General features: G+C 48.0%; 1 protein-coding gene across 1 annotated transcript; it reads left to right on the top strand.

Annotated features, from left to right (window-relative positions):
- The first annotated feature begins 383 nt into the window (after positions 1 to 383).
- VASH1 (vasohibin 1) lies at positions 384 to 15042 on the top strand. The gene is made up of 7 exons (XM_068683128.1): positions 384 to 803; positions 5577 to 5665; positions 6152 to 6208; positions 7278 to 7352; positions 8370 to 8751; positions 9153 to 9265; positions 9925 to 15042. Exons 1-7 carry the CDS (start codon positions 525 to 527, stop codon positions 9995 to 9997), a joined length of 1068 nt encoding a protein of 355 aa, XP_068539229.1. The 5' UTR covers positions 384 to 524; the 3' UTR covers positions 9998 to 15042.
- Positions 15043 to 17104: the final 2062 nt, after the last annotated feature.

Raw genomic sequence — 17104 nt, 5'->3', positions numbered from 1 at the left:
GGGAGGGCTGCAACCAGGCTGTGAAAGCAGACCAAAACACCTGTTTTGTTTTCTTTTTGCTTGCTCCATCGCCGCCCGTTATCTCCCGGCCCAGCCGGGCCCGGCCTTATCACCCCGGGAGGCAGCAGCAGCAGCAGAAGCCCGGCGGGCCCCGCAAGCCGCCGGGGCTGGGCGGAGCGGGGCTGGGCGGAGCGGGGCCGGTCCCTGCCCGGCCCCTCCGGGGCGCGGCGGCTTTGTTACCCCGCATGCAGCAGCAGCAGCAGCGGCAGCAGCAGCAGCCCCGGCCGGGGGGGCGGCCGCTGTCTCCGCCCGCCCCGCGGAGCGCTCGGGAGGCGGCGCGGCGGGGGCAGCCCCGGCGGCAGGCCCGGCCCCCTCCGCCCCCAGCCCCGTTGCGGCCCGATGCGAGCCCCCTCGGCGTGAGGCTGCCCCGGGGGAGCTGCCGGCCCCGGTTCCGCGGCCGGGCCATGCGGGGCGAGGCCCCCGGGGGCCCGGCGGCGGGCGGCGGGCGCTGAGAGCGGGCGGCGATGCCGATGCCGGGGGGCGGCGGGGCCGCCGCCAGGCGCCCCCCGGGCGGCGAAGCGGCGGCGGCGGCGGCTCCGGCTCCGGCTCCGGCTCGGGAGGAGGAGCAGGAGGAGGAAGGCGAGGAGGATCTGCGCGACGGCGGCGTGCCCTTCTTCGTCAACCGCGGCGGGCTGCCGGTGGACGAGCCCACCTGGGAGCGGATGTGGCGGCATGTGGCCAGGATCCACCCCGAGGGCGAGCGGGTGGCGCAGAGGATCCGCGGTGCCTCCGACCTGCCCAAGGTGAGAGCCCGCGGGGACCCCCCCCACAAGGCGCTGCCCGGCCCGGCCCGGGCCCCGCAGGGTGCACAGAGGGAGCGGAGGCTCGGGGCACGGCCCCGGGGGGCCGGGGAGGTGATGGGGGGTGAGGGAGTGAGGCTGGAGGCCAGAGAGTTGGGGTGGGAAGCCAGGTGAGGCGCTGAAGCCTCACCTGGGTTTGGGGACCGTCTGCAGGCGGGATTCTTGCACAGAGCTGTGCCGGTGGGAGAAGGGACCCCTGATGCCCAGGAGTTGTAAGAGGAGTTATCTAACACAGAGCCTGTTGCTGGTGTAGGGCCAGCTGGGGTTTCTGAGTGCATCCCTGGCCTTGCTGCAGAGCGCTCTGTGGAAAGAGGAACCGATGATCGTTTCGCTTAACCTTGTGCCGGACTGAATCATTCACATGTGAACCCTGGCCATAGCTGCTGTCTGCTGTTGCACCTCAGCTGGAGAAAAAGCTCCCCTTTCCTTTGGCATCCTGTGAACAAAAGGCACTGCAAACACTTGGTGTGTCACTCCGTTGACCAACTAGGGGAGTGTTCCCATCATGCTGTTAGGGGAAATTCAAATACAAAAGGATGAAGGGTTTTCTGCTCAGGCTTCCTATTGCAAGGACTTAATTCCTTGGGATGGAAAATTGAAGTAAGCGAAACCGTGGTGTTATACAGCGCACAGGCAATCAGCACCACTCTCCACGAGGAACTCTGGAGCAGTGTGTGATCTGAGCTCCTTTGTGCCGTGCAGTTATGTGGCAGCACCCAGAACAAATCCTGAATCCTGATTATGGTCCCTCTTCTAACCCCACAAGACTTTGCTTTCCCTTTCACATTTCCTTCTTCTCCTCGGACTGTCCTGAGCCTGGGCGAAGGCTGAAAGCATGTTTCTGATCAGTCAGAACATGCAGTTCTTAATTTCCTGACCAAAGGGGCTGGTTTGGTAGGGGAAAGGGAAGAAAGAAGCTCACAAGCAACAGAATGGTGCATGAGGGGAGGGAAGTACTGTGCTCAGTCTCTGCCTTGGGTTTTAATGTGAAGTACTTCTGCTTTTGTTCTCACGTAGCTGTCTTATACAGTCTTAGTGCCAGATGGTTACGGTTAGGGGACATAAGCAGTACGAGCTCCTCTGGAATAACATGACATTAGTCTGTCCATTTGTGTGTGTGTGTCTGCTAGCACCCCTGGGAAACAGATCTATAAACTCTAGTCGGTGCTCTGCAATCTGAGATGCCATGCCCGAGCTCACCAGGCGTACAGATGAGAGGATGCTGGGATGCAGGAAACGGCTAGGATGAACGAGCTGTTATCCTAGCTCCTTTCCCCCTCTAGGGGTGTATTTTTACCTTTGAGGTTTGCTTATATCACTGTGCATCTCTGTGCCACTAAGTTTCTTTGCATGGCTGATGCAACAGATGAGAATTAGAGCAGTGAGTGTACTCTGCAGGGCCAGCTCCTCTGGAAGGCTGAACGCTGTCCATATGCTAGAAGGCAAATATGTCTTTAGGTGTTGGAGTCAGACTGTGGTTTGCCTATTTCCAAATTTTTGCCTTGAAGAGCGGCCAGTATTGGCTGTTGGGGAAAATAACTCTTTAAAAGAGTTGTCCATAAATTAAACTTACTGCCATAAAATGATGACGGCACGAGGCTGTGATCAGACATGGAAGTGTTCACAGATCAGCTGCAGGGGTTGTGTCTTTCACTGAGTTGTTGAGAGCTCAGAAATCTCCTCAGGGGTCCAAGGTATCCTTCTGGTAGGTTTGGGGTACCCACCAAACAAGCTGAGACAGGTTGGCAGGATGCAGTCGATTGGCTGTGCATGCACAGCTTTTGAGTGCCAGCCTCTCGTAGGTTGTTTCCTTTATAGCTACAAGGTGTGGTGTTGCTTTGCTTGGAGCTGCACAATGGAAACACAAAACGATGCGCACTCGTCTCATTAAGAAAGGCAGGATTTTAAGTGTGGTAGTTAGGAGGGCAAAGACAGGAAGTGTTGCATCTAATGGGTATAGATGGAGAAGCAAAAAATACAAGTTCTTTAGTCAGGCTAACAACTGGGATTGGTATTGTTCCCATGTGGCTTACAAAAGGGAAATGAGGGAGGAGTTCAGATACATAAAAGCACCATAACAGAAGCTGTTGCTAAACTAGGCTGGCCAAAAACATACCTCTGTGATAGGGATAAGGGTGGAGCTTCTTTCCTCTCTCCTATCTGCCTTTTCTCATGTACAGTGTGTCCCATTTAGTACAGGAAAATCCCTTGTTCTCTGGATCCCCTTTCTGAAATTAGAGTCCCAGTCTTACACATGCAGCCAGCCTGTCCGCGTGCATGAACCTAGGAGTGGGGTGATGCAGCCCCTCCACGCAAGTGATGAGGGACCAAGGACACGTTCAAGCAGTCTGCTAAGCCTGGCAGAGGTATGTGCTCTGGGAAGTCTGGGCTCTCTTCCTAGCTCTCTCTCCAGCTTTCAGTGCAACTAAAGGGAAAGCAAAATAGATGTGATTTTCCCTCGTTTCTCTTCCAAATTAATTCTTTGATTTCTGGAGGATTGTGAGGACTGCCTAATATTTATAGCCCTTCTGAGATATGCAGTGGATGGTGCTGGGCAAGAATAATGTGCTAGCGTGTCCAATCCCATCTGTGTGGGTTTGAGGGATGGAGACTTTATTCCTCTCCTCTCTTGCCCCAGTAAAATGCTGTAGACCTGATGCAAAAGAAACTGTAGCCCAGTCTGGGCTGCAGGCCCAGATCTGGGAGAGAGAGAGTGAGCACGCTGTACTTTCATCAGTTTAATTACTTGAGGTGCAGGCGGCTCTTCTGCATTAACTAGTCCCCTGCTGAACTGGTTGCCAGTTCGCTGTGTCAGTGCTACGTGGTCCTCTGAGGAACAGGGGATCTGGGGGGCTGCAGTAGTGAAAGGAGGAGTACCTGGCCAGAGTCATTAGTCTGTGCTGACAACATGCACTTCATCAGTCTGCTTCCACCCAAAAAGCATGAGAGACTCCACCATGAAGAAATGAAACAAAGTTAAATAGTTAGGCTGTCCTGCTTGATACCTCTCTCATTGTTTCTGCCTGGAAATGATTTCCTATGACTCAGTGTATCAGCTCACAGCATCCAAACTGACTCAGCTCGCACAGTTCCAGAGACGGCTCCATCCCTGCTCTGCTCTCTGGAGCCTTCCCTGCTCCTGCTGTGGCTGAACAAACCCAGTTTCATATCTGCCCCTGCTCTTGTGCCGTTTTCTGCAAACGCCTCCCCTTGCTCCAGACAGGGCATGGAAATAAGGCACTGGAAATAACAGGTAAAGTGCTGGGGAAATGGGTACCAGTAGCCAAATGATGCTATTTTCTTTTCCCCAAAAAAAGAAAAGAAGGGTTAAAAACATAGGGGAGAAAAAATAGATAGAGGCTGAACACTCAATGTTTACTCGCTGATGGTGTTTGGAGATAACCTGTAAGTGTTTTTTCAAGCTAGTTTCCAGAGGCAGGGCCAGCCCCTGTGCTGCGCTGGCACAAGCAGCGTGTGGCCATGTGGCAAAGCGGGTCAGGGAACAGCTCGCACTGAAACCTAGCCACGCGCGCTGGCTCGGCTTTCAGCTGGTTCACTGGCCACCTCCGCCAACCCAGGGCGGGGGAAGACGCTACGGAAATGAGTGGCCACAGAAATACATGTGGAAGGTGATGAGTGGCTTAGCAGTGCTGCTGGCTACACGTCTGCAGCTAACAGTTAGTGCAGAGCGGCGTGGAAGGCCCCAAGGGACGAGCTGGCTCTGACTCACTCTTTCTTAGGTGGGGGATAGCCCATCTCTGGGGGAAGTCTGAGCAGGAACTGAAATGCTCAAAAGCCAAGTGCTGGGGAAAGCTGCAGCCTGGTATCAGATGGGTGTGGGAAAGGCAGGAGCTATCCTTCAGAGGGAAGGTGCCGGCTTCTTTCTCCAAGCCCGTCAGTAGCACCAAATTTGTGCCTTTTCCATTATATTTGTTGAATGGATGTGTCGTCAGGGCTGTCTGCCATCCAAGCTTGCCTGTCCACTGTAGCTGAGCAGACAGGACTGTTCTCCTTCCTTAGACACATTTTCTCAGCTGCCGACAAAGCTGCAGTTATCCCATGTGGAGCAAATGGAGAGGAAAATTGGACTGGGCCCATAAGGCTGAGGCCTCAGAATAGGACAGCAGCCTGAATGGGGAACTTTCGGAAGTCATTCTCTGACTACGTAATTCAAGACAACAGACACTGAAGGTGGGGAGTCATTATGCTGTCAAGCCTGTGTCTTAGTCAGTGCCAAGTCACCCGAGGTGCCAGGAGGCAGTACGGGACTTGTAAGCCCTTGCTCACAAGCCTGTTCCGTGCTCCAGTGGCTTTGGGGAAATTCATTCTCAACTTTTGCCTCCCTCTGTCTCCGTCTTGTTTTTGTGTTGTGCCTTCCGGTTTGCATACTCAAACGAGCCCGAGCTCTCTTGGCTGATGGCCTTGCTGTCTGACATTTTGCCTTGTCACTTAATTGATCTAATTCTTCCCTGGTGATGCTGCCGAAGAGCCGGACCCTTTCACGTGGTTTCTCTGACAGCTCAGTGGTGTTGCCAGTTTCTGAATCCATGCCCAGTTATCAGGATGGGGACAGAAAGCTACCTGGTGTGGCCACTTCAGGCAGCAAAAAGGGGCTGGTTTTAGAGGAACATGCTCTGTGTAACTACATGACACTGAGTTCAGCGAGAAGCAGGAGAGGTTTGGAAGCAGTGATTGATGTTCTGCTCCCCGTTTCAGATTCCCATACCGAGTGTGCCTGCGTTCCAGCCGTCCACCCCCATCCCTGAGCGCCTGGAAGCTGTACAGCGCTACATCAGGGAGCTTCAGTATCCTTTACTGTTACCTTACTACATAACTGAGACGCTGAGAGCCGAGTCTCAGAGGGACTGCAGCATGTCATCTCACTGTTAAGGCATAGGTGAGCTGTGGTGGAGGGAAAACTTCCTCTCGGGTCATCCTACTCGAGCACTTGTCTCTGTAGCTGTCTTAAAGGCAAGTTGGCAACCCTGCTTTTGTGCATCTGTGGCATCCAACCCCTCTGTGTGGGCTGTCACCATGGACTTTTGGGAAACGGAGTGGAAACCTGTATACAGTGAGGAGGGAGAGAAAAACAGACAAGAAAGAAATACAGGAGTAAGGAGGGACTATAAATGGGAGAAACGCAGGACAGCGAGGAAGGAATTGTCTTGCTTTGGTGTTGTATTTGTAGCATCCTGACTGCTGTGAGAATAGTAAATAAATAAAGTTCTTCAGAAAGGTTTTCTTCAAACTCTCCTTTCCAAGCTGTCAAGCCCTTAACGTCTTGCCTCCAGGTACAATCACACTGGGACACAATTCTTTGAGATTAAGAAGAGCAGACCTCTGACTGGGTAAGTGCTGGCAGCCTCTGCCACATTTAATCCTTGCTTTAAAATGGTAGGGCCCTGCTGTACCCACTGGCCAAGGTTAGCTGACAGTCAGTGCTTTCAGTGCTGCAGCTCTATCCTGCTGTAGCTGACTTCACTGTCTGTTGCCTGGGGTATGGCTGGACAGAGCTGCGTCTGGCCTGTCTCAAGGACAAGGGTAGGTTTTGTTGTCGTGAATCAGTAAATCCAGTAAAATGACAGAATTGTATTTCAAAGATGTACAGATCCTGCCTGCTTTTAATTGCTGTGTAACTACATGAACTTGATGGATTCTGAAGCTAGGTCCTGCCCTAAATGAGCCTTGTAAAAGCCAAGCATCTTTACAGGGCTAACTTCGTAGTACTTGTGAGTGCCTTTGCAGTATCCAGACTTGCAAAACTCCTGTATAAACCGAAGAGTTTATACTTTGAAGGAGGAGGGGAGTTCTGACCGCAGACTTCAGAGAACTGCACATGATAAGCTCCTGGAGATAAGCACCAGATGTTCATTGGTTTTATCAGCCAGCATATTGAGACTCTCCCAAGACTGGCTTCTTACTCTTGGTCTAGTCCCTAGGTTTATGTAACCCCAGATGTTTTGTGTTGTAGTCAGTGCAATGTCTCCCCCACAGTACTTTCTGAATGAAGAGCAGGGTTGTTTGACGCCAGAGAAGAGGCATTCACTGCCCTTGAGCCTTGTGAGGCAAATGTTGTTGGCCCTTGGTCCTTTGAGCTGCTTGTGGTCACCTGGGGGTCCACCCAGAACTTAATAAGCTGAGAGCTGCTGACTCCCTGTGAACAAGGATGGCCATATAGGCAGCTTTTTTGTTGCAACTTACTGAAGGAGCAACTTGTAAGTGGTGACAATAAGTGGTGGAGAGCAGGTTTGGATTTCACAGCTTCCTAAGGAAGATACACACCTGTTCCCTGTCCTCGATGGGCCTTTGCCTCTCCTGGAAACCCACCTTGCATATATGCAAAAGGGCCGAACTGGCCGTGTTTGCATAGTGCAAGCCTCCTAACTCTCCTCGTCTTTCCCTTGTCCCACTCCACAGGCTGATGGATCTGGCCAAAGAAATGACCAAAGAGGCCCTGCCAATCAAATGCCTGGAAGCTGTGATCCTGGGAATGTATCCTTTCCTCCTGGAAATGTGCATGCCTGCCCATCCCTGCGTTTTCTCCTCTGTTCTCTTATCATGCTTTGAGACTGCTGATAATGTCTCCAAACCCCACATCCGTTTTCCCTCCTGAGGTCTCCCTAAAACCACTGCCAATAAAATCCAAATCCAAGCAATCCCCTGAAATAGCCAAACTAGTTCTTCAGAGTTGTTCTTCCCTCCCTAAGAAGGGTGGTGCTGCTCTGGAAAACTCTGGAAGCAAGTAAAAGAGAAAGAAAGGATCTAAGGAACACGTAAAGGGGGCAAGAATACTAGCTAGAGTTAGGTCAGGAGGTCCTCTGTGGATAACATCGTTCCCTTACTGCAGTGTTGCCTGCACGTGTTCTACACTAAGATAAATTAGGGATCCTCCCCAACATCTAATTATGGTGTATGTCACTTCAGTATTATGTCCAACATGCAGGTTTCTTGCCTGTCAGCTTAGGCAATACTTTTATTAGTTCTTGGCTTGTGCCTTCTTAAAGAATATGTCTTTCCCAGCTACCTTCTAGGCATTACCTGCGTCACTTGGGCTGGTTTGTTGGTGCACATTGGCAAAACCACCGGGAGGGGCACAGATGGCGAATGGTTCAGAAGAGTGGTCTGATGAGTACTTTGTCCTGGAGGTTCCTCAGTCTCTATTTGAAATAACAGCTAGTAAAACAGATTAAAACAAACTGATGAATAATGCTACGGTATTGCAGCTAGGTGACTAGGGAATATAGCACACTCAAGGTGTTAGTATTGCAACTTCTGTGTCACAAAATTGCCTGGAAATTAACTCCCCATTGCTGAGTGCCTCATTTCCCCATGAAAGTAGGACAGCTTGCAATGAGCTGGACTGTTGATTTGGAGAACAAACCCTGTCAATGTGATGCCTGAATCGGTGGTGAGTGTGCTGAGCAGGCCGGCAGGGTTTGGAGCAGGCAGGAAATCTCTTGCCACACAAACAGTATCGCTGGTTGTTTCCTGAGCAGTGGCTGCTGGCAGTTACCTCACCAACAACATGACCACGCTGGACCGTTTCCCCATCAGCTTCAAAACCCACTTCTCAGGGAACTACTTCCGACACATTGTGCTGGGGGTGAACTTTGGGGGCCGCTATGGGGCACTGGGCATCAGCCGACGTGAGGAGCTCATGTACAAAGCACCCGTCTTCCGCACACTAAGCGAACTCATCTTTGACTTCGAGGAGGCGTATCGCCGCTGCTGGCACACGCTCAAAAAGGTGAAGCTGGGCCACTGTGTGTCCCACGACCCGCACAGCGTGGAGCAGATCGAGTGGAAGCACTCCATCCTGGATCTGGACAAACTAAGCCGGGAAGACTTCCGCAAAGACCTTGAGAGGCATGCCCGCGACATGAGGCTGAAGGTGAGCGGCGAGGGTGGAGCAGTAATTCGCTGCAGCATCCGCTGTATTGCCTGGCCTGTGGCATGCTGGCGGAGCAAGTGGCAGGGGGCAGTGGCAGGTGGTGGAGCAGAGGGTGAATTGGAGGCTCTTCTGCTTTGTTTTCAGGCTGGTTAACTAATGGGCACACATGCAGTAGTGCTGTTGTGATACCTTGCACTGTATAGGCTCCTTGGAGCCATAGCTGTGATTGTAGCTTGTTCTCTATTTTCTGGCTTTTTGGCTTCTAAATTTTTGATTCACTTGCCTTGCTTTTTTGTCTTTTATTCCCATATAAATATATATAACATCTGTTAGGCTTTATGTTTTCCAGTTACTACTAGTATTGTTTTTCTGCTTACTGTACTCTTTTTTTTCTTTGGTAGATTGGCAAAGGAACAGGGCCACCATCTCCTACCAAGGACAGAAAGAAAGATGTCTCCTCCCCGCAAAGAGGTCAGGCCAGTCCGCATCGGCGCAACAGCCGCGGGGACCGACGGTGAGTGGGGCTGCTGGTTGGGAGACTTACCCAGAGCATCTGCTTTTTGGTGGCTTTCTTTGTTTTGTTTTGTTATTTGATAGACTGCCTTGTTGGGTTTTCTGGTTTGTTTTGGTTTGTTTTTTCGGGGATCTTTCTGATGACTTACCGGGGCTCTTTATAACAGGGAAGACTTCGCAGACCTGCATTAGCATTTTTCCCCAATCTGTGTCTTTCTGAGTTTATCACTGCTTGTGTGGCTGTTGTTTCTTTTTTGCTGTTGTTTATCTGTGTTTGTGTGTGTGTTTGGTGGTTGTTTTGTTTAAGTGGGGAGGAGAAAGGCTGCTTAAATAAACAGTGATCACGGTACCTGGTATTTAACCTTGCCTAGGGGTCTGAGTTTAGATATCTCACAGACCTGTGAGATTCCACAAATTAGACTGTTTTCTTGAAAATGGTCTGGGGTATCGGTGTGGACTTACTATTCTCCCTGACCTATGTTTTCTTCCTGTGGAGACTGCTGGGAGAGTTACTGAATGTTACAGAATAATCCTGCCTTCAGTAGCACAGGATAAGTCTGAAGCTTTTCTGCTTGCTTCTGCTGTGCTGGCTTCTCTACGTGCAGGCTCTTCTGACTGGGAGCACAGTTTATTAATAGTTCTTAACCTCTTTGCTTGCAGGCCGTCTGGTGAGAAGAAGCCTACTGATTCCAAAGCCATGCCAGACCTCAACGGGTACCAAATCCGGGTGTGAAGAGAGCTGTGCCTTGTGTGCCTGGCTCCACAGACTTCTTGCTGGCCACAATTGGGACCTGCACCTGCAGCAATTCTGACAAAGGGGATAGGGGAGCAGGAATGGAACAGAGTGCTGGTCTTCCCAGGTACTTCGAGTGGGCCAGTCCCAGAGCTGGATCCCATGGGTCCCATAGGGTTCACCTGCCTGTTTCTGGGAGAGGTGTCCATCTTAATTCACTGAAACAAGTATTTTTTTAAAAAGAAATAAAAAGATCTGTACATTCGTGGGAGTGTGCTGCAGGGAGAATAGGAAGTGAGTGGGATCAGCGGACTTGTTATCAAATCTTTTGGGTTGACAGCACATAGATGAAGCATCTCGTCAACAGTACTTCTTCCCTGTCTGCACAGAAGTCTCGAGCCCATGCAAGGCCCACAGGGCTGAGGGAGGAGTGATGCTGGAATGGGATGGCCCCTGCGTCTTGTGCAAAAATTCCTGGTTTTGTCATTCTGCACACTTTGTTTAGCATTGCTCTTGTGAGGAGGCAGAATTTGCTCAGCCTGATGTATTGATCATGCAAGGGCCTCTCATCTGGGGTAATCATATCTTGTATGTTTGATCCTGCTTATTTCAATGCATTTCATTGACTCTGAGGTGGTAGATGGTGGGATGACAATCCTCTCCACCCATTGTGATGCTGAGGAGCTGTTGCAATATGTCCTTTTGTGGTAAAGTGGGTCAGGATATGCCCATGCCATTGCCATGTGAAAACAGGCACAGAGACATCAATCGTCTCAGCAGTGGAGGCAGAGGGAGGCAGGGGATGGTCGGTAGCCTGAACTTCGAGTCACCCCTTCATCGGTCTTCTATTAACTTCTAGTGATTGCTACTGTGAAAGCTCGTGGAAGACATTTCAGTCACCAAGGTGTAGGTTTTAAGAGTGAATAGCTAATAAGGATTTGAAGATCTGAACAGGTTTTACAAGCATTTTTCCTTTCCACAAGGGTCTTTCTCCTCTCTCACTGATGCTAGTGCTAGAGTTACAGGCACCTGTTGGTGGGAAGCCCTGCTCAAGGAGATTGCCTTCCTACCACTTCAGCTTGGAGCCTCCTGAAAGTTATTCCCCCTCCCAGTCCCAGAGCTGTGCTTGTGTTCTGGCTCTTCCAACTGCGCGGTATTTAACAGCACCACTTACACTAGCCTTCCCCAAAGGGCTGGGACGGGCTTCTCTGCCTGGTTACAGCCTTGATTCTTCCTACCCTTCTTTTCACGGGAGTGTTGTACTACTGATTAAGCTGTGTAATGCTTGTCAGAAATCTGGAGTGTTGTCAGGCCTCTCTTTTGAGGCCTAGGGCTTGGACACTGGGGTTGCCAGAAATCAGAGCAGTGTGGCCTCAAAGTGATCTGGACACATGGATCCAGGGGATGCAAAAACTGAGCCTGGGAGTTGGTGTCCTGGAAAGAAACTGTCTTGTTTTATAACAACACTGACGAGGAGCTGAACTTTCTGAAATACTAAGTATTTAATTTTCTTAGAACTGGGCTTATGCTTTCTTGTGGACTTGTTAGAAACATGATGGAGCTTAGCTCCATCAGTACTTTTTGTTGTGGTATAGCTGTGCCATACTCATATAAGCAGTGCTATTTTGGTGGCGGAGAATGGGCTCCTATCCCCACACAAATCATCTCTTCTGTAGAGTTAAAGCAGTATTAATCACTGAAGCACCACCCACAAGCGATTTAAATGAGGCCTTACAAGTTCTTAATTGTAAATCCTTAATTGTCATATCCATGGGGCTACATCCATGCCATGCAGTCTGTCCTTTCAAGCTCTCTTAATTATCTTTAGTTTTTGGTGATGCTACATGACTAGGAGGACAATCCAAAGGGAGATCAACAGCAAGTTTGGCTACCTAAGATAAGGTAGTTGCAAAAGAAGAAGCCTGTTTCCACAGTGCAGTACAACACCTGTCCCCTCCCTTGCACTCCAGCTACATGCAATAATTTGAAATTAGATGTCAGTAGCGTAGCAAGCCAAGCAGCCATTTGAATGCATCCTCTGATCAATTTTGTGGCTGTAGATGAACATATTTAGTGTCTGGGTACTAACAATGATGTTAGCTGTAATGGTACCGCAGCTAACTTTAAATAATATCGGTGACTTGGAAGCCAAAAACTGCCTTTGTGTACTGTTTGCTATGCAGCAGACTGAAAGTTCAGGTGCCACTGTGAATCATATAAAAAATGCAAGCAGCAAAGGAGACTGCAAGTCAGGCTGTATTAAAGTGGATGAAATCTAGATGGGGAAAAAATGTAATAGTCACTTACATGAAACTGGGATGCATCCTCACCATGACTTTGGTTAGTTAAATCAGAGCAATTGGAAAACTCTTGAGAATAATCAGTAGCTTTGTACAGAGCACGTTCAATAGCTGGACAGACCTATGTCTTTTTATCTGCAGAGGAGAAGTGTGTTGAGGGGTCAGCAGCATGTTAATGATGCTTTTTTAAGAGCAGGGCAAAAGGGATGTTGAACAGTGTTGGATCAGCAGGGCAGAATGGCTTAAAACAAAATGCTTTGTTTGGCCTGGTAATTAAGCACTTTCCTGCAGGATGTAACTGAGGCCAATAGTTTAGAAAACCAAAGGAAGTGGATGTTTAAGGAATGAATGACAGGTAGAGTTCAAGGTTTCTTAATCTACATCCTCAGCAGTCACCACCTGTAGCCAGACAAGAATATCCTCTTTTGAGATGTAGTTGCACAATTGTGTACATTAGGAGGCATTTAATTCTTCTTACGCATCTGGTATTGACTTCTTAAAATGGACACAGGAGCAGACAGCCCTCTGCTAGGGTTACTATTTCAAGCATTATTCTGTTTCTCTGTGTGGAAGAAGTTCTGCCCCTTACTGTCTCAGTATCCCCAGTTTAACAGATGGTGCAAAGAAATGGAAGATGACCAGTTTTCCCCTCCTTGCTCTTGCTCTACCCCCTATCTCTGTAATGAGATGAATAGCCTCAATACAAAGCTTAGCTTCCTTGCTAATGAACAAGACAGTATTCCCCCGTGACACAGAGTTAGTGCAATCCATTTTTTTGCCCTAAGAAACTTGTGGGTACAAAGAAAAATGAACCCTGCTTTTGCACTTCAGCGCCCTCATCCAGCTAGCCTGGCTTCTGGTCTGTCTGCATTTAACCATAAGAAGAAAGGCTGAAGGCATGTCCTTCTCACTTTTGCAGTCTTGAGAGCTACAGAGAAGGAATGAAAATAAGGAAGCAGGGTGTATCTTGTACTCCATAGTGCCAGCAGGACAAAAAAAGATGGCTCTTGAGGAGTCCTATTAATTATTTAATGTTAAATATTAACATGACTGCTCACATAGCTCTGGCCTGTAAACTTCCACTATTCAGTAGGTCTCATCTGGTATCTGTTCTGCAGTACAAGCCCTTCTGAACCCCTTGCAAGGGCATAATGACCATACACTGAGAATGGATCCACACTGCCTATGTTGTACGTGAAGTCTAGGTCAGCTTTGAAAGACCCAACTTCAACAAATGCTGGCCTACTACTAGCAAAACTATTTTAAATGTAATATAAAACTTGAAATAAATAACTTCTCTTTATATTTTATGTAGACAGGTCCCTCGATAGCTGGCCAATTGCAGTTTTTTGAATGGATAAAAGCATCAGTGAGCAAAACCAAGAACTTTCTGCTATGGTGTCACACTGGCATCAATATATACTGTGGAGTAGGATCAAGACTCCATCAGCCTGTGACACGCTAGCTTTTTTTTTAATTCTATTGTGATGAGCTAAATGAATCTTTAGGAAGTTAAGGTATGTTAGCAAGTGTTTTAGCTGGGAGTGGAGTGCTTTTATTCAGTTGACTATGACTGTTTCACCTGTGTGCCACTGTATGGGTCAGTACAGAGTATGCTTGAATGCCTACTGGAATAAATGACTCCAGAACTGTGGTTGAAACATAGTTTGTGTTCATACAGTAGCTGTGTTGCTGTTGCCTGTTTAACATGATTTTTTTTTTTAATTATTTTTTAAGTATTTCAGGTGAAAGCCTTAACCAGGTGCCTGCCCCTTAAGGTGGGCTCACGTGTGGTGTTGTATAGACTGAAACATGACTGTCCTTAAAATTGCAGATTTTAAGAAACCATAATGAACAGAAGAATCCTATGGTTGCCAAAGGGCACGAGTCTGGATTAGATGGGCTTTACCCTGCTCAAGTGGTTCTGGCTAATTACTTTAGGTGGTTGCTGTAACCACTTGCTCCTTCTAAGTCAAGTGTTTAAAGCAGTCCCAGTGATGAGGTGCCAGATAGGAGCAGGGCGTGCCCTGTGTCCCATGCGTACTGTGTGTAAGTAGCTGAAATAACACCGTGTATCCTAGTGGTCTTACACTGTTGTCCTGTCAACATTAAGATCTTCATTATGGAGTTTATAACTTAACCTAAGAAAGCAAGTGCTATTCTAGCTTGGTTTTCGCTCTGCCAGAGCAAGGTGGAGATGGTCCCTCTGCAGCCAAGCTGAACTCCTTAGGGAATTTACTATTTGTGTCTGTTTTCTGAGCAGGTGTTTACCTGTATCACAACCACTCTCCTTCAGTGATGCCCTGGCCCTGCCTGCTCAAAAGCAACTCAATTTAGGCCCAGAAGGCTACTGAATCCCCTGTGATCTCTGCAGAGCAGAGTTTCCCTCCAGGTCAGGGTTGAGATGGTGCTAGTGGGACCCGAGCGGTCCCCTTCCATGCACATCAGTATTCTACTCTAGCACTGATAGGGTGCTCCAAACCATTGACATCTTTATCACTGGTACAGCTCAGAACTAACTTAAGAAATGGAAGGTTTCTTTCTTTTAAAGTTATATCATGTGTGTCTTTTTGTAATTAATCAGTGTGGTTCTGTGTCTTTATGTAGCCAGCACAGAACCCTTATTTAGAATTAGTTCTTACTGCACTCCCCATAGCCCTCATGTTGATACTTCTTCCTGCTTCCTTTGACACTTAGACAATAAAATTCCCTCTGTACTGCTCTCAGCTTGTGCAGAGAAAACAAGATGTCTGTACTGTCTTTCTTTCTGATTTAAACTTTCCCTTGGTCAGCTGAGAAGGCAAAAGCACAGCCTTGCGTGATGGTATCAGACAGATTAAGTATAGACGTCCTGTACTTCTGCAGCATTATGGAAAAAGGACATGGAAGAACCCTCATTGTCCATCAAGCATGTGACCAGGTAAGCATGTCCATACACACAACACAGCAGTTGCCAGAGAGTAAGAAGCATTTATGTGGCTGTGCAGCAAAGGGTAAAACTCATCTTTTCCTCCTCGGCAGCCATCTGCCAGGCTGCATGGAAAAAAGCCAGTGGATGAAACAACATAAATGTCTGTCTTGAGTTGATACTCCTAAGGGTTAACAAGAGCCTCTCCTTCCACTATCTACTTATTCTTCAGCATATGATCCAGCCTCCTTTCCTGGCCAAAAAAGCAATTGTGCTTAAGCACTGTAGTTTAGTGACCTTCCAGACTAATGACCTCACCAGGACTCCTCAGACAAACGCTGGGTTAATAAAGGACAGTCAGCTGCAAGACTCAGTGTATTCCCCCAGCAAGGGGGATCCAACTTTATTCAGGCTATCATCTTTCAGGCATAGCATACCCCTTCCCTCGAGGGAAGTGAGTAATAGCTGGGACTGGGGCCAGGATGTAGGCAAGCTTACAGCATATGCAACTGTAGAGGAGAGGAATAAACATCCCCTACCCTGTCACTCCGCAGAGTAAGGCACATGCAGTATTCCCTCTTAGCCAAGTTAATTATACAAGCAGCCTCTGTCTTGAGGGAAAGTAATTGCACAGTACCTAGTAGGCGGTATGAAGGGACAAAGAAAGTAACCACATCATAAGACTTTGAGGTCTGTGCTCAGGCCCAGAAGATAATACAGAAACAGAAGGTGGCTTCTTGCTCCACGTTCTCCTGTTACTGATCTTTAAGCATTTAATAAATGCTTGAAGACTGAAGTGGTGCAATTTCTATAAACCTATTTCAAATGCTTGTTTGAAAATACCCTCTGCCCCGTGTCTTACAGATTTCATTAAAAATTGGGTAACTCTTGAAATCTCTGTAGACATATGGGTCAGGTTGCTGGCTAGACAAAGGAGTGAAAGAGGCAGAAGTTGGATACAGCTGGGATTAAAATGAGACTTTCTGCTCACTCTTAGGTCAAACTTTCCCCCTGATACTGACAGTTCCTGCAATTCTAGGTTTTTAAGTCAGAGATTACACTAATGGGACCTAAATGAAAAACGTTTGTTGGGGAAAAGATACACAACTCAGTTAAGCAGTAATTTAATAAAAAAAAAAAAAAAAGTCAGCTACTATGCTGAGAAACCCAAGACTGCAAAACTTAAAGATCTCACATGCATAGAAGCATATAGAAATCCATTTGTGAGAAGGTGGAACTATGCCTTAAGAGCACTATCCATGCAGGGACTGCAGGAGTATGGAAAGCAAAGGAGCATGACATGCTGTAGCTAGCAGTCCATTAGAGACTTAATTAAAATAGTTGAGTTGGCTTTCCTGATTTATATTTTTATTTTGGCAGAGTGGTTTCTACCCTAACTCCAACCTCTTTTTTTTTTTTTTTTTTGAGGGCCAGGGAAGGAGAATAGCTTTAGGATAACAACTGCATTTGACTCCCAGTGCAGGAGCAACACCTGAAAGTGCACAGTAACTGAATAAACTTAAGGCTGCTGTAGAAAGCTTTTCATCCACAAAGAGAAAAATCAATGCGGACTAAAAAAAAAAATAAGTAAGTAACATTGCTAAGGCTTGATGTAAAGTCTTTTTTTTTTGTGTATAAAAGGAAAGACTGCATGGAACAAATGCATCTTTTGTTGTAGCACATGCCAGCTTCTAGCCTAGTCTTTTACCCATTTGTCACCTCAGCACCTTGGAAGTTGCTCTGTGTGTCTAACCAAAGTTAAGAAGAGTTTTCCAGCTCCACTATACAGCATTCCTATTCCCTTAGAGAACAAGAACGTGCAGGCTTGAACTGAAGTAAATAAATAAAAGGGAAAAGAGCTTCAAGACTAGAATGAATTTTCAGTGGAAGCTGGCAGAT

The sequence above is a fragment of the Anas acuta genome, chromosome 5 (assembly GCF_963932015.1).
Source record: "Anas acuta chromosome 5, bAnaAcu1.1, whole genome shotgun sequence".
Taxonomy (NCBI): Eukaryota; Metazoa; Chordata; class Aves; order Anseriformes; family Anatidae; genus Anas; species Anas acuta.
Note: the sequence above shows the minus strand (reverse complement) of the source record. Positions and strands in the feature narration are given on the sequence as shown.